The 21438-nt window shown below is 43.3% G+C and overlaps 1 protein-coding gene across 1 annotated transcript in view; it reads right to left on the bottom strand.

Annotated features, from left to right (window-relative positions):
* The window catches only part of Dnah9 (dynein axonemal heavy chain 9), a 362388-nt gene that overhangs the window by 174030 nt on the left and 166920 nt on the right, over nt 1-21438 (bottom strand). The window contains exons 36-38 of the mRNA XM_087910517.1: nt 15512-15686; nt 10076-10249; nt 9424-9631 (exon numbers count right to left, since the gene is read on the bottom strand). Of these exons, the coding sequence (XP_087766643.1) occupies nt 9424-9631; nt 10076-10249; nt 15512-15686 (557 nt within the window). The remainder of the gene's footprint in view (nt 1-9423; nt 9632-10075; nt 10250-15511; nt 15687-21438) is intronic.

Genomic DNA, 21438 nt, shown 5'->3' with positions numbered 1-21438 from the left:
TTGGGGGAATGGACAGGAAGTGGGCTGGAGAGGAAGGCAAGAGGGTGGGAGGGGAGGGAGAATTGTGGTTAGAATGTAAAATGAAATTAAAAAAAGAGAAAACTCTCATGTGGGATGTCCTTCTTTTTGTGTGTTGCTTTTATTGGTTGATGAATAAAGCTGTTTTGGCCAATGACTTAGCAGAGTAAAGCTAGGTAGGGAGTTCAAGTAAATAGATAGATAGATAGATAGATAGATAGAGACAGAGGTGAGGAGATGCCATGTAGCCACTGAAGGAGTAACATGCCACACTAGTAAGCCATAGTCTTATGGAAATGCACAGATGAATAGAAATGGGTTAATTTAATAGTTAGAGCTAGCCAGTAAGGAAGTTAAGACATTGGTCAAACAGTTGTAACTAATAATAAGCCTCGCAGTGGTAACTTCATAAGTGGCTGTGGGAACTAGTAAGAGGGACCCGGTGGGTGGGTAGAAACTAGTCCAGTGGCTCCTGGCAAGATGGGGAAAAGCCTTCTGACTACCAAACCCCTTACAGATATGTCTAGAGGTTTGTGTCTTTGCTGATTCTGTATCTTGTCATTTTGACACTAACCATTAACTATTACACCGGGTGAGTCATCCCTTGTGCCTTCATCCTCAGCATCTTTAGGTTGTTCCCAACCATTCTGGTCCTCCACTATCTAGATTCAAGAGGAGTACACTCATGCATCCGTACTGGTATGCCAGGGACTGCTGTTGCAAGCAGTTGACCTACACTATGATACCAGCTCCCTTTAGAGCCCCTCTTATGAACTGCCTTTACCATTTAAAAGTCTTTTAGGGGAGAAGACCGAGCTTCAGATAAATCAAGGGGTTTTCGCCAAGATCAAATGACTATAAAGAAACAAAGTCAGGGCTTTACTCCAAGTCTGCTCAGTTGTAGACTCTGCAGACTCTCAGTGAACCACAGCTGGCAATATTGTCTGCACAGGGCCGCCAATTGCTTTCTGCCTTTAGAAACTCTCAGTTCGTTGCCTGCTCCATATTTTTTTGTAGATAGCATCAATAATTAATTAATCATGACTTCCCTTGCAATCACATGATTTGTGTACTTGTGTTTGAACTATTTTCCTTTCAGATTATTTAAGTTTTTCATATGTTAAGACTTTTCGGTTGTATCTGTAATGCCTTTTGATGTATTCTTTCAAGAAATAGCTTGCTTTGCATGACTATAAAAATCATACATATTCATTCTGGAAAGATTAGAATGCACAAAAATTTGCAGAGATGAAAGTGACAATTGGCCAGAATTCTACCATCAAGCAGTTAGCAGTTCTTTCAATATTCTTGTGTCCTGTACTTTATTCAAGATACCTTTTTTCTATTAGATTTTAAAAATCTCTACTAATCATAATTGCTGTGAACATATTGCTTATATATTTTAGCCTTTATTTAATATATTATGTAATTATTATTATTTATTTTTTTTTGCCGACACAGTCTCACTATAAAGCACAGGCTTGCCTTAAACTAATGAGCCTCCTGCCTCAGCCTCTGGAGGGCTGGGATTGCAGATGTGAGCCACAATGTCTGGCTCTATTGCAAATTTTTCTATCTGATAATAAAGATCCTTTTGAAACGTTGTTTTAATGGCCGTGCTAGGTTTTATAATTTATGGAACGACTTCTCTATTGTCTGAAGGCAGTGCTTCCAGTATCGTTTTGTTTTTGATTCACCGCAATTTCAAGCAGAATTCATGCTCACTAGATGACTTAGCATTAGTCTGTGTCATTCCCTTTCCAGAAGAAGGTGAGCGAAGGGGAGCTCTCTACCTATAGCTGTGTGAGCACAGCATTCCTTTGAGGTAAGGATGTGAGTAAATCTTTGAAGGTACCTGGTAACCTTAAATTTTAATGAGCAGGTTACAGAGACTCATCTTACACTTTCAGACATCTGAGCTTCTCTCTAATTAGTGTAATTAAGCTCTCAAGTATTTGTTGAACTAATAATTCAATCGCAGTTGGATGATGAGAGAATGCAGGATTGCCGTGAGCATGACGTTCAGCCAGCCCCTCTCAGCAGAAACTCTGAGTCCATCGACCTTCACCAAGTTCTTTCCTGTCTTGGTTAGTCTGCGACTCTTTGTAAATTTTATTGTTATTTTTTAAAATAAAAACTTATTCCCATTTTCTAAAAGAATGAGAAGAGAGCAAAGATCTGGAGAGACAGAAAAAGATCTACTAGAACAAAGACCCAAAGGGACCCCAAACCAACTTGGAAAGAGAGGCAACTTAATTTGTACCAGTAATCTAAGATGATACAATTATCAGACCCCATAAAAGCTATCTCACATTTGCCTTTTATGAATTGCTTGTTAGAAAGCTTAGAGTTAAATCTGTGTATAATTCCAACAGCCACAACTTCTCAAATTAGGAGTACAATTCTCCCTCTTCTAAAGGAAAGCTTGCTTCAGGTGACAATCTGGGAGGTAGAGGTCAGAGTTATTCATAAAGGAAATACCAGGATATGAATTGGCTTTCAACAGGGAAGATATTAAGAGAAAGCTGAAGCGAGCTTTCATCCAAGTGAGCCCCAACAGAAAGCAACGAGGAATCATTAGGTTGTCGCCTGGCCAAAGGAGGAAAGGCCATGCAGCTGGGTGTGTGGAGAATCTGATGGGATGGAGAAGAGTGACCTCAGCTTGAGATGAAGCACTGCCAACGTGACTGTGGGCAGAGCAGAGAGTAGCCTGTTAAAGCCTGAGGGCTTTTCATAATGAAGGAAGCACCTGTTACAGTCACAGTCCCAGACACAGATACGAGCACACTCCATAGGTCAGGCACATAAAGCAAAGATGGCATTCTACTGTGGAAATTAAGATGCATGCCTTACAGCGTATCAAAGTAGAAGTGCCATTGAGTGTGATAAAATCAGACGACTTTGCCATTAACTCATAGGGTGACTTTGAAAGAAGACACATTTAAAATAGTAAGCCTTGTGTGCTCATCTTCTGAGAAAGGAAGCCATGATCAGACCTGTGATCATCATGGCTCCCCACTTCATCCTCCTTTGATGCATTCCAGCTGGGGTGGCCATAACTGTGAATGGTAAGACACGAGCACAAACCGAGGTGGTTCCTGAGTGCTCCATCCATCCATTCATCCACCCATCCAAGTATCCATGCACACACAAACATCTATCCATCTATATCTGGTCTCCCCATATAGGCCAGGCTGTCTTCCAATCTTTGATTCACCTGCTGCAGCATCCATCCCAAAGCTAGGATTACAGGTGTGGGGCATCACATCCCTCCTTTCTCTATTTGGAATGAATGACGCAGAAGACATTCAGACATCTTGAAGGATAAATCAAGGGAATAACAAATAATTTGACACAGGTATCATTAAACAATTGATCTAGAGTTTGTAATAATTTACCTTCGGACTTCTTGGTGCATGCGTGCATGCGCATGAATACATATATACATGCATGCGTGCATGTGTGTGTGCATGTGTTTGTATATACTTGTGATTTCTATATCACTATCGTTAGGTTTCCTGATACTTATAACTAAAAGCATTACCAACGAGGTGTCATGGGGTGGCTAGGGGATGAAATGAATTAGGGTAGGGATGGAGTTCTTAGCACACAGCTGACTATATTAGCATTGGATGTATGCTGTCTGTAGCGCTATGTGAGCTGTGGGAATGCCTAAAGCACACTCCTCATCTGCATTTCAGTAAGTTCAAAGAGGACTCAATGGAGACTCCAGACCTGGATGCCTTGAGAGAGGAGAGAGGCAGGTGCCTCCTTTATGCAAGAACTTCTGGTGTGAAGAAAAAGGATCCGCTGGGCTAAAACAATGTATGAGCTACAAAATGTCCCCCAAGATTCCTTGGGATTAGCCCATGGGGTGGGGTTATTTCTTCTTTCAAAGCAATAGTATTTCTTCAAAATAATATTAGCTATTTTTTCTTGAAAATAATTTTTTCAGCTTCTTTGTTAAGTAAGAAAAATTTGTTTATGCTCTTTTGATTCTGGCAGCTGTGGCTTAGGAAGAATAGTATAACATAGAATCTCAACTTTGAGAAGCATCTTTGTTAATATTATTATAATAATAGATTCTCTCTACTAAGCACTTTCGTGTTAGGAATCATCTGTAGTGTTTTACAAATTGTATCTTACTATTCAAGAATGCAAAGAATGAACTGTTGACTCTGAACAACATGGGTTAATTTAAAATGCAGCTGAGTAAGGAGGCAAGCAAAAAGGGCATTATGTTGTTTAAGTATATGAAGTAATAGAAGATACAAACTCTGGCTGTGGAGGAAGATTGGTGAATGTCTGACATAAGGCAGGGTGGAAGGGTGGCCGTGAAGAATTATCACGGACATGAGGAAACCTGGAGGTGGGCACATTCAGTATTTCAACAATGACAACAGTTTCATGGGTGTGGAAATATTTCAAAACCTACCAAAGTTTATACTTTTAATATGTGTAGTTTACTCTATTTGCTATAACTCCATAAAACCTTTCATAAAATGGAGCCTTTAAAATGGGAAAAATTTTTTATTGGCTATCTCTGACAGAGGGCTATTTTCTGAAGTATACAGAAAACTCAAAAGATAAAACATCAAGAAAACAAACAACACAATTTTTCTGAGAGACATTTTTTTTTAAAAAAAATATTCAGCATCTTTAGCCATCAGGGAAGTGCAAAGTAAAACGACGTTGAAATTTCATTTTATACCAGTCAGAATGGCTGAGATAAACTCAAAAACAAAATAAAACAAATAAGTAAAAACAACGCACAGACAATGACACATGCTGGCATGGACGAAGGGAAAGGAGAACATTTCTTCATTGCTTGTTGGAAGAAGAATCTGGCATAGACACTATGGAAATCAGAATGGGGGTTCATCAAAAATTAAAATATATCTATCTGCATGATTCAGCTATATCAGTCTTGGACATATACTCAAAGGACTCTGTACTACAACTTGCTCATCTGTCTCCATTGATGCCGTGTTCACAAGAGGCAGGACAAGGGAATAGCCTAGATGGCCATCAGTTAATGAATGAGTAGTGAAAACACGATACAATTATACAACGGAATATTATTCAGATGTTAAGAAAAACAAAATTATGAAATGCTCAGATAAAAGGATGGAACTAGAAAGGATCACTCTGAGTGAGATAACGCATTCCAGAAAAACAAACATTGTGTGTTTTTTCTCATTTGTGGATAAAAGCTTTGAATCTTCAGATATGTGCATTTCATTAGAAATAATCACAGATAACAGGAAATTAGTAAGAAACATGGGGGGGGTCAGTAGTATAGAGTAATAGGGTAATAATATAATAGCGAGTTTTAAACTGGGGTGGGAGATGGGTGAGCAGGGTAGGTAAAGGAATATGGGGAGTGATAAATAACACTAAAGACCGTTGCAGAAATAATATGGAAACGTATTACAGTAGAAGCTTCCTAATATGTAGATATATACTTATATATAATAGATACAAAAATTAAAATCAGAACCTACACTAATTGTGCCACTGTGCCCATAGTTGACACCACAGACTACCAAATAAAAGCCCGGTGCTAAGAATGGGCTACTTCTTTTGGAGTTGGTGGCCAGTGAAGTCCACAGATCCCCAAACATTGCAGGCTCTTGCTAATGATCTTAACTATCCTTTGAGATTTGATGGTAAGACCCTAGTGCAGATAATACCATACACTTGAGTCAGAGAACATATCAATACCGTATCAATCAAATGGGTATTGATATGGAAGAAGCTTTATCCCTACTTGTTTTAATTTTCAAAGTTCTGAAAGGTGTCATTTACACTACTGGAGAAGAAAAGAAATCATTCATCGTATCCAGCTGTGAACCCTGGGAGCTACAGTAATACTAATAGGCTTGGGAAGACATGCCCATTTTTATGCCAGTGGTGTGACTATCATGGAAGAAACCAATCACTATTTGATTAGAATTAATTTTGTTCCACAAGATGAAACATATACCTGGCACCATGATTTTTTTTTCAGGCTAAGAACCTACGGCCAGAGAGGTCATAGGCCCTGGGGAGAATTTACTACTATTCTTCTTCTAAAGGGAAATAGCATTTAACTCACCGATATTGACTAACTGTTATACTCACAGGTGAATATATCTCTCAATCCTTATCAGAGAAGCTTGTAACTGCCAATAGATAGCAGTTAGACCAACAGCTGGTCAAGGTGCATAGTGTAAGAGAATGAGGAATGCTTAGCCCTAACAGCACATCTGCATCATACCCTCTTTTCCCTAGGCTCAGGAATCATTGTGGAGAAGGGTGTGAAAACAGTCTAAGAGCCCAGGCAATGGATGATTTCAAAGACCCAGTGTCTTCCGACACAGCAGAGCACATATGAATTCACAGATGCTATGATGACATGCACAAATCTTGTGTGATCTCAGGCCCAACCAAATTGCAAGATGGATAAGAGGAAGTAGGCACAAAGCCCCCCCCCCCACCACCCAAAGCTAAAGAGTTATTGGCCATTGATAATTGCTGGGAGAGACAGAATCAGTTTTCTTAAGATTGTGGTGGCTGATAAGTTGACCATGTTTCAATGGAAGGCTACACATCCAATATACTGGCAGTACAAGTCAGACACGGGTTAGAAAAAATAAAAAAATTACCCACAGTTGGGTAGGTAGTGAAGGGGACAGATCGAGTTGGGTAGGATGTGAATATGACAAGAACACACTGTACGTGATTCTCAAAGAACTAACACAGATTTTAAAAGGAAGTTATGCTGCCTTTCAGTAGGATGATGAATAAAAGAGCCTTGATTTATTCCCCATAGAAGAATTCTATGTAGGAGTGAAAATGTAGGAGTGAAAATAAATGAAATAAATATGCATGTATCAAAACACTGATAAAAAGGAAGTTGCCAGAGAGAACCGTATGATATATATTTAACATTTATAAGAGCACTGTACGTTTTGTGACTACAGGTAGGTATCAAGAGTTTGTGTAATGATGCATTCTGGGTTTGGTACTCACATTAATAAGGAGTGGGAGGAGGATGGGTGGGGCAGGTGTGCTAACATCTGCTGAATCTGGATGGTGGTACCTGGCCGTCTGCTATGTCACAGTACGGACTTCTCTGCACTCTTGAAATATTTCATTTAAGAGTCATCTAATTAGCCACCATACTCTCAGTGTTAGTGTCCTCATGACAGGGGCCACTACTATTGCCAGTTTCTTATATGTCCTTCTGGAGAGACTATGTATGTGCCATGGTGTGTAGCCATTGTGTAATGGGCATTCGTAAATTAAAAGCATCCTGTGTGTGTATGTACACATCAGTACATAGTACCTATGGCATCTAGACAAGGGTGTTAGATCTCCTGGAGCTGGAGTACATGTTGTTGTAAACCACATAATATGGGTGTTGGGGATTGAACTTGGGTCCTCTGCAAGAGTAGCACAGGATCTTAATTGCTGAACACACACACACACACACACACACACACACACACACACACACACGTTTATATTCTTTTAAATCATCATGGAGAGAGTATATACATATTCCTTTAAATCCTCATGTAGAGAGTGCTAAATTCACTGACTTGTATCTCCTTTTTTTTGTCACTTGATAATGCTATGGAAATAATTTCAACCGCACCCTCGTGAAGCTTTTCTGCCTGTAATTCTGCAAATTATCCCACCACGTGGAGTAAGTAGGTTGCATCCCATCTCCTGCCGTTGCACATCCATTGTAAACACTCATTGTTTCTGCCAGCATGCTGCCTGCCTTGTATAGCTAAGCCACATGCTTTCAGTCTTCCTGATCCACAGTGCCTGACATCCCAGCGGTGGTTGAAACAGTGGGTCATCAGACTAAGGGGTATGCACAACAACTCTACTAGTGTGCCTCTTTGTTGAGCAAGCCCGGGGTGGATGTCTCTTGAGTTCACTGATTGACACTAGGTATTAGCTTTCCTCCTTTCCGATTGTTGGCAGAACCCTTCCTCCCAGTACTTGTCTGGGTGTTCAATGAGACATTACTTCAAAAGAATGAACTTATAAGTAACTATAATAATAATGGGATAAACCACAAAACTCATAATATCCTAAAGAATTTGCTGCATTATGCCTTTAGCTCTGTTCTGTAGGCTCTTTCCTCTGTTCAGATCTGAGAGAGTATGGGGCAGTGGGCATGGTGGGGGCATCTCTTTCTCAGTGACTCCATGTTCTCTGACATTGTATTAGTATCTTGCTGTAGGCTGTGGTGGGAGTTTTCACATCACAGGCGTAGATTTATCACACACAAAAAGTTAAAGCAAAGTGATGATGACTTAGGTCAGACTCATTTAGGTCATTCAGTTAGGTCACTCATTGTCAACTATGCAAACATCTTCTTCCTAAATATCTGAATTGGAGCTTTTCCAGTGTGTGTGTGTGTGTGTGTGTGTGTGTGTGCATTGGTGTGCATGTATATATGTGCATATATGCATGTGTGAGTGCAAGTGTGCATTTTTGAGTATGTGTGCATATTTGTGTGTGTGTGTGTGTGTGTGTGTGTGTGTGTGTGTGTGTCTATACAAGCTCTCTACAGTTTTAACAGTTACAATTGGCAGGGCAGGGATGAGGCTGCTCCCCATACCTGCTTCTACCTTCATTTTGCTGAAGCATTGTCTTGGATAGATCTTCAAAAGAAAGTTTGTTTGTTTTGCTTTATTTTCAGACACAGGGACTCCCTCTGTAGTTCAGGCTACTCTGGACTCAGTATGTAGTCCACACTGGTGATAGCCTTGGGCTTCCCTCCCTGTCTCTGCCTCCAGGTATGGAGATTACAAGCATGTGCTGCCATTCAAACCTTAGAAAAGGTTTTTGTTAATGTGCTGAGTGTTTCTTCATAGACTGAGACCCTCTTGTAAGAGAGGACCAACGAGAAGGGAGTAGCACAGGGGCAGGTCTGCCCTGCTACCTTCCTTCATGGTCACCGGATGAACACCCATAGATAGCTCACTACTGACCCCAAGAGAATTCAGAAGACAGGATGCACCATGAGGCTTTGCTTGGGGTGACCTCAGGCAGCCATCCTCCTAACCTGAGCCTCTGACCCCACCCACTGGATTTGAGGGATGGATGAAGAGATATCCATAGAAGCTTCTAGGACCTGTGCCTACCGAGCCCATGCCGACCTCCAAGGGGTGCTGGGCTCCAGTCTGTGAAGCTACAGCACGAATCTGATGGAATTTAACAGGCTAAAGGGCACAGGAAGAAAGACAGAAGGAGGCAGTGTTAAGAGCTGGGGACATGGGCATAGGTGCGTGGGGGTAAGGGAGGAAGTAGTGCTGTGGCTGATGAAGGCCCAGCCGAGAAAGCACAGGAGTCCTGTTAGCCTTTTAGGCACTCATACCCCAGGCCCCTGGGGCTGCTTACCCTGCAACATGGCTGATGTCGTATAGTAGTTGAAGGGCACATTTTTCACCAGGTATTTCTCAGGGTCGAGGCTGGCCAGTTTCGCTCCCACCAGCACGGACTTGCCTGAGCCCGCAGAGCCGACCAGCATGACGGGCCGCCGCCGCTCCATAAGCCGCTCCGTAAAGTAGCACACGCGGATGGTCTCACTTGTGTGTACCAAGCAAGCCTGGAACAGAATGTGATAGGCATCCTGTTCTGGGACATTCCAGCAGAGGAGAGACTGCCATAGGGAAGCTTGTCTAGTGAGGAGAGGTCTGAGCATCCTGCCTAACTTCTACTGCTTGTCCATCTGGTAAACTCATTGTCGCTGCACACCTGAAGTTCAGCAGAGACCCACCCCTGTCACCTGTCTCCCTGAGACCGCTCCAAAGGGACTGCAGGACCTTCTGGCCTTGCCACCTCCTATCCTCTCTCCCTAATGATGCTGACTGGGTTCTCTATTTGCTTCCTTTCCTGTAGGAGACCTTGTACCTTAATTACCTCTAGGATTTGAAAAAGACTGCATCTGAGGACCAACTGGGTTACACAAGGTCAAATACTCTATAGCAAGAGGGGTTGCTTCTGAGTATCCTCACAGGTACCATGCCCTTGGGTCTTCAGTCCCACTTACCTGCAAAGGCATCTCAGGGTCAAATTCAAACTGAGGTATGAGCTTGGCCCAGGGCTCAAATTTCTTGGTCTCTGGGTCTATGTAATAGTCAAAGACAGTTCCTTGGGAAGGAAACTTGACTGTTTTGAACTCAGTCAGCCACCACTTGCTGAACTCTGCCCGGTAGTCTACGAGCTGCAAAGACAAGGTGGGTCAGTCCATAGATTCTCCAGAGCCCAAGGGGCCCAGGCAGGAAACTCTGGCACTGGCAGAGTTTGGGGTAGGGCCAAAGGAGCTCACCTATATATGTCTAGGATGGAGCAGCTCCCAGGAATGACAGAGCTCCGGAAGCATTGGCCCCCATCAAGGACCAGAACGTGGGGGATGCCCTGGGACAGAGGACAGATGTTGCCCTCTGGTACTTTGTAGGGTTTAAATGTGTCCTAGCACTAATGCATGAGTTCTCTGTCTTCATATGCATGCCTTTATGCCAGAAGAGGGCGTCAGATCTTTCTAGAGATGGTTGTGAACCACCACTTGGTTGCTGGGAATTGGAACTCAGGATGTCTTGAAGAGCAACCAGTACTCTTAACCTCTGAACCACCTCTCCAGCCCCACGTCCTAACATTCATATGCTGGAACATTAATGTCCAAAGTCATATTAAAGGTACCTAGAGGTGGGTCCTTCATGGAAAGGAGACTTAGGATGAGACGAGGCCACATGGTAGGGCCTCCATGATGGATTACAGAGAAGAGAGATTGAAACTTGCACATTTTCTCTGTCACCCACGGAATGCCCCTTACATCAGGAAAGCAGGCACAGTGCCGGACTCCCAGACATCCAGCCTCTAGAGCCAAGAGCTAAACAAATTCCTATTCTTTATAAGTGTCTTAGCATGTGGTATGGAGAATGATAACTACATACAACAGCCTGGCTTGACAATGTGACTACAGAATTTCCCCTGGAATACATCACAGTTGCCCCAAAGCAAAGAGGACCGAGGGAGGAAGGATCTAAGGACACAGAAGGGAGGAAGGTCCTTGACCGTCAGAAGAGCAAGTGTAGACCAAGAAGACCTCCTGAAGAGAGAAAGAAACCAGCTCCCACCCTCCCAGGCATCTGAGACTGAGCAATTTCATGACATAAATGAAGGCTGACAGCAAGGGACACAGTGTGGTTGGGCAAGAAGAGTCACAGAGGCTAGTCACATCCTCCCGAGGCTCATTTTCATCATCTAAAGATGAAGGTTCTAGAAGAGACTTCTAAGCATCCTTCAAGACCTGGTACAACATCCTGAAACAGCAGAGGAGACAAAGCCTATTGGCCTTTCTGAGAGAAATAATAGTTTGCGTGTACAATTTCCACGCCTTAAAATAAAACACGAACCCCTTAGGGGTAGAGTCGAATGTCCAATGTACTTCACTGTGTTCAAGCTGAAACACAGTAACCCATCTGCACAGTGGAAACACAGTAACCCTTCGGCACAGCTGAAACACAGTAACCCTTTGGCCCAGTGGAACCACACTGCAAACACCCAGATGTAGGAAATACCATACAAAATACAGACTGGCAGTTGTAGGTGACACCCAGGGAGGGCGGGGCAGAGGCAGCATTCCCAGACTGACAGGGCTGGTGTGGAAGAATGGATCTGGATCCTGAGGGAAGTGGGACTTCTCATTTTACTGTCTATTTAAGTAAATAGGATAAAGTTCTTTTGTTTCAAAATGCTGATGGAGGTTGACCCAGTGGCACACACCTATAATCCCAGTGATCTTGAAGCTGTGGCAGGTGGACCAAGAGTTTAGGGCTAGCCCGGGCTGTAATGGGACCTGTCTCAAAACAATAAGAACACCAACAACAGACAAAAATGGAAAAATCAAAACAAGAACAAGAAAAGGGAACGTAAAGAAGCCAAAAATAGGGACAGGCTTATGTGTAGTTCTGATTCTGATTTCAAGTCAGATTAAGGGATGTTACCTTTTGCTCTTTAACTTTAATCCCAGAGAAAACCCCCATTTTAACACATAGATGAAGTCCTTGGAGACCCTTTTGGTGTCCGGGGCGTCCTCAAGCTGAGGCTACCTTTAGAAAGAACACGTCTGTCCATCTTCTCATCTCGCCTCAAGTACCCCTTGATCTACCTGGTTAGTTTGTCACAGGCTGGGTCACACCAATTCGTCTCCCTGCCATCCCATAATTTGGCATTTGATCTCAGCTTCCACTCTGACTGAAGACCAGGTGACCCTTGCTGACTGAGCCTTTGGTTGGTTCCCCTTTGTATTAATCTCTGTGGGGCTTTTTGAAGAAATATATTTTAATGAAATCTGTCTCTCATGGCTTCACATTCTGTTATGGCCATGCCCTTCAACCTAGATGTCATTAAAATGTTACTGGCATCCTATTATAGAGTTTAGGATCTGATTTCACCACATTCAATTTTCGCAGTGCTCTGAATTATCCTGACTTGTTAGAATCATCCCTATTTTGTATATGTAAGCCCCAATTCCTGTCTTGTGCTCTTTCTACCATGTCTCTGCGGGAGATCACTTTCTGTGATTGTTGAAAACTATTCACCAGGATTTTTTTTTAATTGGACCTTCCATACTGGCATAGGCTCCATTTTTGTTTAGTGTGTGGCCTTACTGACAGGTTTTTAAGTGAGGCACCATTGGTGGTGCTGATGCAAATATCTGGCCAAATTCCTACTCTCTAATTGACAGCACTCCCTTTGGTGTTTGGCTTTAATGTAGGCTGTGTGGGATTCCAGGCACTCCCTGCTGCTAAAAGCTTTCTCCTGTGTTTCTCCCCACAGCCCACATGGCTACCCATAGTTCCCAGAGTGTAAGACACCAAGGAAAGGTGCTTTCTTCTGGGCTTTTAGAAAGAGTGGAGTGGATTTAAATATCTCTATGCAGATTGGAAAATTGATCGGGTGTCCCCATCCTGACACCCCACTGCTAATGTGGGTGAGGAGCCCAGGAGTTGGTAGATGACATCTCAGCAGCTGGAATGCCAGAGCCTGCAGTCGGGGGAAAGCATAAGCCTCTACATTTGGGGATTTTTGTGCTTTCCAGCCAAGTGTTAGCCATTCTGCACACTCAGTTTCTGACGGGAACTGTGAAGCAGGGCGGAGCAGTCCGAATAGCTGCCCTAAGAGCAGCTCCTGCACACTGCAGAACAGGCACAGAACTTTCGAGATGTCAACCACCTGAGCCTGCACATTCTCTCCCTTCCTACCTTTGAGGTATCTACATCCAGGTTGGGATCATGGAACGGGGAGCCTGTGAGAGCTTCTCTGTATTGTCTGAGCAACATGCAATAACGGATGGTTCTAGAACAAGGGCGTGTGCGCTCTGTGAAGGAGCAAGCCTTTTCAGATTCTTCAAATATGGCTTTGCCCTGCATGGCTGAAACTTTAGTTTTCTTGGAAGAAGAGCTTTAGGCGGCTTAGAAGATGGTTTAGTTGGTCAAGTACTTGCCACACAAGCTTGAAGAGCCAAGTTCAAATTCCCACACCTATGTAAAAGTTGAGGACAGCAGTACATGACTGGAATCTCAGGCCAGGGGTCTCTAGGGAACACTGGCCAGTCAATCCAGGTTAGTCAATAAGCCCCAGGTCACAGTAAGAGACTGTCTCAAAAAAATGTTGTAGCACAATTGAAGAAGACACGTGTCACTGATTTCTGACTTCTACAGACAAATATGCACACATATGCATGTAAACACACACCCACATGCGTGTGTGCGCACACATACACACACACTCTCTCTCTCTCTCACACACACACACCAAGAGAGAGTGGGGAGAGAGAGAAAGAATGAGATTGTCCCACAATCAACCCAGACCAGAAGGAGTAAATCATAACTTTATAACAATCACAGTTTGGCCTCCTGTTGTGAGATAGCACCCGATATTCCTGTATAGCTGAATATTTAGGTTAGGAGACTATTGCTAACAGACACATGTGTAGGCCAACATTATTCTCAGCACCTTCCGTGTATCCACACTGGGAGATAAGAACAATATTTTCATCAACAACCCAGGAGCTGCAGCATCCTCTGGACACACGGGGAGAGTAAGGAAGACACAGGTTGAACCTCTCACTCACAGTCTCTCAGGGAATGTGGACAGTTAGAATTCAAACCCTGTCAGTGCTCTCTCTTTTCCGTTCTCGCTTCCCTTCTTTCCTCTTTTTCTTTTCTTGGTGGTTTATTTTTGAATCTTTGTATCGATACATAAAGCTGTATCTATTCAAAGGATACAATGTAGAGAGCTTGGAGCTAAGCACACACTTGCGAGGCCATCACCATAATCAAGGCATAAACCTGCCCAACGCATCCCAATTTCCTTGCACTCCTTCACTTTCTGTTATTAGTGTTGTGTTTTGGGATAAGCAGACCAAACATACAATCTCTTCAGAAAGCACAATGTTAACAGGGAGGTATTAAGTGAAATAAGCCAGGTATGGAGGGACTAATTATATACAATATACTAATAGGGTATATACTATTTATATACATATATAATGAATGTAAAATAGTCAAACGCATAGAAGCACAGGGTGGAAAAATAACAGCCAGACTGTGGGGTAAGTCTTAGTCAAATGTTTCATTCATACCAGGCAGACAAGTCTAAGATGAACAAATCCTTACAGAATTGTGCCTATAGTTAAAAATCACTTTAATGTAGACTTAAACATCTGCTCACATAGTCCACGTTCCTGATGTCTTTCTCACGTTATGTGATAGGGAGACTCGGTTACAGAGCACTAAAGTAAAGAAAGGGGCTCTGAACGTAGCAAGCGTTAGGGAATCCAGGGCCGAGATATTTTTGAGTGACTATCTCTATGCCTAAACATCACGAGGCTACAGGGACCAACATCTGGTCCCCGTACTTGGTTTGCCACTCACAGTCAACATTTGACCTGACCCTTTCTGTGTTTCAGGGCTATGGGGGACACTCCAGCGAACTCTGCCTTGCTACAGAGTAACTAGCGCAGGCGTCTGAAGAGCCCTGGAAGGCTGAAAAAGGTCCTCTTGCTTAGGTTTCTACAGGACAGCATCTGCCACCCTCTCAAACACAACTCACCTGGCAGAGTATCATGTACCTACCCCAGCTGTGGTCTAAGCGCCAGCACTGCATAGCATTCCATGAGAGCAGAGATGGGCTCCCCAACTCAGAAAACAACAGTTCCAAACACAGTGAGGCCCTGCCAGGGGCTCAGCACTGCATAGCATTCCATGAGAGCAGAGATGGGCTCCTCAACTCAGAAAACAACAGTTCCAAACACAGTGAGGCCCCTGCCAGGGGCTCATGCCTCAAGTGGAGCAGTTTGTGGGGGAAACTACCATGATGCAATGTTTAACAGCCCTACCTTCTGAGTCTATGGGGGGGGGGGAGTCAGTTTTTACCACTGTACACTCAGCAGGGTGTCGATCTCAGGATGTCACCTTACCTGATCTTGGACCATGGCACTGCCAAAAGCCCAGACGGCAGCAAACACAAAATAGAGTTCGTACATTTCCTTGGGGCAGTCTGCAGGGATGTCCTCCTTGGTCAGGAGGCACTCAAGGAGGTAGCAGAGCAACTGGACCATGCTCTGCTCGGGGACTGGGATCACCTTCTTAAATCTGCAGAGAGAGAGAGAGAGAGAGAGAGAGAGAGAGAGAGAGAGAGAGAGAGAGAGAGAGAGAAAGATTTTAAGACTCCATGAGTATTCCACTCTTGTGGTACAACTTCCATATCCATAGAAGCCCCCTGGTTTTAGGGGACTCACGGTTTGTCATTTTCTTTGGGAGCCCAGAGGACCATGGTGCTATGTGGACTTTCACTATCCACAGCGACTCTTGGGTCAGTTTCCTTCAAAGAATGGGAACGCAGAGCCTTTTGAGAGAAGGTTCCCTATCTGATCCTGTCCTCTGATAACTTTTTCCTTTCTGCTGTTTGCATTGACATTTTCTTCACAGTATTTAGGGAATGTAGGAGGTCAGACAAAATGAACTGGGGCTCATGTTTCCACCCATGTTGAATTTCTTCAAAGCCCAAGAAGAAGCTGAATGCTGGGGATGTGACTTAGTGGTAGAGCACTCGTGGAGTACACAGGGTCCTTGGTTCATCTCCAGTTCCACATGTGTATGTAGACACACACATGCACACACACACATACACACACACACACACACACACATGCTCATACAGTCACGTACTTCACTATTGACACAACCACAGACTGTGCATGCACATGTACACACACACACACACACACACACACACACACACACAACTTTATCCCTCTACCTGTATGGACAGTGTACATCATATAACCATACTCCCAGTCCTCATCACATCCTACCAAGGGATGCAGTCTTCTGTGGCAGGCGGTGTCTCCATCATTCAGAGCTATCAGATAAACAACATTACCAATGGCCACCTTAAAAGTCATTTACCTCTCTTGGGCCTATTAGTTGCCCAGTATCCTCTTGCTTCAATGTTTTTTGTTTGAGCTGCCGCTAATCTGACTGTGGTCCTGACAACAGCACGAGTGTGGGGTCTGCTGGTAGACATTACTTCCATGAGTAACGTGGAAGCCACGTCCTAATGAGCCATCCATCATTTGATCAATACCCACTTGTGACAGAATGATGAAATGGGATGATCCCAGCTCCGTATCTGCTGAGGCGCCACCATAATAAGTGCTTCCAGCTGCCCTTCCACTTCAAAATGAGGGTCCAAGTAACCCAGGTGGGACCAGCTGGCGACTCCGACCTCTCAACCTCTCAACCTCTCAACGTCTTAGTGCTACTGAGTATCAAAGAGCGCCGGCAGTGAGAGGCTTGGTGCTCGGCAAACACCCTGTCTTCCGCAGGATACCTAGGATTTGTCTTGGGAAAAGGTGGAGTTACAGATGGATTGCTCTGGGCTGGGAAGCCTGGTGTCTGGGAAACCCCAGGAACTTGTGGGGCTGAGAGCTGAGAGGAGGGAGGTTTGTAGCTGTGGCATTCTGAGTTCCAGTTTGTCAAAGGAAGGGAGAGGAAAAGGTTTTCTGGAATCTGGTGTGTATGCGGGGCTGTTGGCAGGCTATGGATCGCCATGTAGGGGTTTGTGTGGCCAGTAGCACGTCAATGGATGGAGTGGGGGCAGATATTTTTAAAGAAATGTAGATGGGAGATGCTAGTGATGAGGAGGGGGCACAAGGAGCTCCCACATCTCCCAGGGAAAGGAGTTCTATAGTTATAGTAGCCATGACTATGGCTACACAGGTCTGGCCAAGTGACATCTTTTTCTCCCCTTCTCTTTACACTATCTTCTTTCATCTCTGAGGGATGAGTAGAAAGCTGTGAGGACGGGAAAGAAGAGGTGAAGATCCCTGGCTGTCTTCACTGTGGGCCAGAGCTTCTGAACCAGATGTCCCCCATAAATAAGGTTTGCTTCTACAGAGTCTCAGCGCACTGAATGTGTGTGTGTGTGTGTGTGTGTGTGTGTGTGTGTGTGTGTGTGTGTGTGACTAAAAGTGAGGATAGAGAAACTATGTAGATATTAGGTCTCTTGTAAATGCGTGCCTGTTTGAGATGCTCATTTTGCTCTGTAACTCAATACTCTGCTCTCTCACCACATCTTCTACAGCTCCGTGATTCCACACAGGTGCACCTTGCATATCCCATACCTAGATCTAACCCAAGGGCTGGACATTCCCCACAAAACGGTTTTGAAGGGACAACAAAGTGGGTTTGTTTTCTGCTAAATGAATGATACTAAAACCCTTAAACACGAGATCCAAGAGGGCTCGCAGCTCACAGTCACATTTTGCTAGAATCTTCAGGGAATAGACGGGGAGAAGTTAACAGCTCAGAAGAGATGGGCGGCCTTCTTCAAATGCCTGTAGCTTTAATAGCAAATCAACCAGGGACTTTACAGAGCAGGGGACAAAGCTCAGAGTTCTTCCCAGAGGGGTCATCTCACTTTAGGGGTTTTTCCTTCCCCTAGTAAGGCAGTGTCAACTTACGGTCGAGAGCCTCAGGATGTCTGTACTGTACTTTTAAAGCAAATGTTTTGGAGAGCTGGAAAATGGGATGGGGGTAGGAGGCAGACCAAAGTAAGCTGCAATGGCAGAAAAAGGAGACACACTAGGGAAATCCTCTCTTTTTAGACTATAGGGAAGCAACCTGTGAAAAGCTACCTTACAAAGACTCCTGCTGAGTTGGTGGTCAGGTGGCATGGCATAAGACTATCTATAAACCATGCTCCCGAGAAACTCAGAGCAAGTGTCATGGTAATCCATACTGACCCCTGGTCTAAGAGAATACTAGACCGCTGGAAAAAACTTTGAATCTGAGACTCACACAGTAGTCAGTGAGGTGAAGCCCTGGTTAGAGCAAGACTCTGTAGGGGAACAAGTGGTGTTCCCCTACACTAGGAAGTCCAACACTAGGAAGGACTGCCTCGAAAAGGGGACAGCATTACAATTAGATTCCTGAAGCTTACCCAGATGTATGACTGGCACCTGTGGCCTGACCTTGCAAAGAAGCACTCATGGGTGGATCAGGCATCTGGGAGCCTGGGAAGGAATACTGAAGGACTTGAGATTGGAACCCACAAAGTATGATATACTGTATTCATGTTCTAGCCCCACCCAGGTCTCCTCTTCACATCAATTCCTCTTTTGCTTTATACCCAGTGCCAACTTTGCATATGATCATACCAGGAGATGTAGAAAATGCTTTTGACAAAATCCAATATGTCTTCATAATAAAAGCTCTAACACCCCCCCCCTGGCAACAGAAGGAACATCTCTCCAAATAATAACATCAGTATATTGCAAACCTATAACCAACATCATAGTAAGTAAGTGACGCTCAAAGCATTTCCTCTTATGTCAGGATTAAGACAGAGGTTGCTGTGTTCATTCTCTCCACTCCTGCTCCATGTAGTGCCTGAAGTCTTAGCTACAACAGTAACACAATAGAAGGAAACACAAGGGCTATGTTTGGGGATAGAATTCAAAGTGTCTTCATTTATAGATGATATAAAAGCTCCCTAAGAAAACCCCGAGAAATGACTATGTTCATAAAAATTAATATATAAAATCAGCAACATACTGAGGCCAAGAACCTGTGCTTAGTAGGTCATAGGCCTTAGGGGGAACCTACTAATATTTTGCTAAATGGAGACAGTATTCAAACAGCTCTTGGGACTTACTGCTGTGTCCACAGATCGGCGCGTCCCTCAATCCTCACAGGGAAGCTTCTCGCAGTAGATGGTGATTAACGCAGAGACTCTGCGGCTCAACATATAATAAGAGACTGAGGAGGGTTAAGTCCCAAACAGGAAGTCTATTCTTTTCCCTAAAGACTGAGGAATCACAACAGAAGATGGGGTGAAAAGAACGCAAGCGCTAGAGATGGTGGACGGCTTAAGAGAACAGTGTTCTCTATGTACACAGGGCAGATAGTCACATGTTTTACAAATAAGTGTGACCACATGCATAAGATCAGTGTGAGCTCAGACCAGACAAAATCTCAGCATGGGGGAAACGTGGTGGGCACAAAGTCCTACCTCTAGATGAGGAGTTATTGGTATTTGATAGCTGCTGGGAGAGGGAGAATCAGATTTTTTGTTTGTCATATATTAAGACAAGGACTCCTCAGAGCAGGCGTCACACCCAAGAGATATTTGACAATGCAAACTGGACTTGATAATTTTTTTGAAAGAGAGGGAACAAGAAGTTGGGTGGGGAGTGAGACTGGGAAGGGAGGAAAGTGTTACCTGGGTCTTAGAGGAGCTTGGGGAAGGAGAGGTAAAAACAATTGAAATATATGAAATTACCAAATAAGTATAAAATATTAAAATCAGTAACCTTCCTTAATACCAATCACCAACATGCTGATAAAGAAATATGGGAGCAGTTGTATTCACAATTGGTTCACAAATAAACTTTGGCGTAACCTGACTTAGGAAGCAAAAGACCTGCACAATGAAAACTTAAAATACCTAGGAACGAAACTGAACAAAATCTTAGAATCTCTAAAAAGCTGTCCATGCTCATGGATGTAAAGGATTAATACTGTGAAAATGTTACAAAAGTCATCTAAATATTCACTGGAGTAGCAATAAAATTTCCAATGCCATTCACACAGAACTCAAAAAATTAAGTTCATATTGAAACAAACAATACTATGGGTATTTAGAGCAATCTTAAGCAGAAATAACATAGTTGGATTTCATATCACTTGATCTCAAATTATTCTACAAAGCCATAGTGACAAAGACAGCAGAATATGAACACAAAAGCAGGCATGTAGACCAATAGGACACAATAGAGATTGTCTATATAAACCACACTGTGGCTTCGAACAGCTAGTTTTTGGCTAAACTGCCAAAAGTACACATTGGAGGAAATTCAGCTCCTTCGAGAAATGGTGCTGAGAAAACTGGAGCTCTCCCTGTGGAGGAATGAAACTAGATCCCCATTCGCCAACTTGAAAGACACTCAACTTCAAAGGATCTTACCTTACTGTAAGACCCGAAGCTTTGAAGCGGTTAGAGAAAAAAGGGAACCATCTCAAGATATAGATATACGGAAGGAGTTTCTGAATACTACTGCAATTGCTCAGAAAATAAAGTCAGGGGTTGCTGAGTAGATCCTCATGAAATTATAGTTTCCATGAAGAATAGGAAACAATCCAGTGAAAAGACAGTTAACAGGGAGAGAGGAAACCCTTTCTAGTTGTGTATCTGGGCAAGAGTCACTATCTAGAATACATAAAAAGCTCAAAAAACTAAACAAAAAACCCCAAACAACTCAATGAAAAAGCCCTACTAACGGAATGAAGAGACAATTTTAAAAAGTTGAAATACAATGTTCAAAACGCATGTGAAAAAATGTTTATCTTCAATAGCCACCAGAAAAATACAAATCAAAACGATTCTGAGAGCTCATCTTATTACAACCAGAATGGCACACTCACTGAGGAAACAAATAACAGCTCTGGTAAAGATGAGGACAAGAGGAAACACTTATATATACTTCTGGTAGGAATGTACACCAGTCCAGCTACTATGGAAATCAGCATGTGAGTTTCTAAAAACACTAACAGTGCACCTACCATATGACCCAGCTGTACCACTCCTGAGTACTTACTGGAAGGCCTCCAGGTCAACATGTCACAGAGCTGAAGCACTATCTACAATATCTGAGTTAGAGACTCAACCTGGGTGTCTGGCAACAGAAGAATGGATGGGAAAATGTGGTATAGATACATAACAGGAATTTTCTTGTATCCTAAAGAAGAATGAAGCTGTGCTTTTAGTAAGATAATGAATGGAATTACAGATGATAACATTAATCAAATTAAGCTAGTCTCAGAAAGACAACTATATATTTTT

The sequence above is a fragment of the Myodes glareolus genome, chromosome 9 (assembly GCF_982192425.1).
Source record: "Myodes glareolus chromosome 9, mMyoGla1.1, whole genome shotgun sequence".
Lineage (NCBI taxonomy): Eukaryota > Metazoa > Chordata > Mammalia > Rodentia > Cricetidae > Myodes > Myodes glareolus.
Note: the sequence above shows the minus strand (reverse complement) of the source record. Positions and strands in the feature narration are given on the sequence as shown.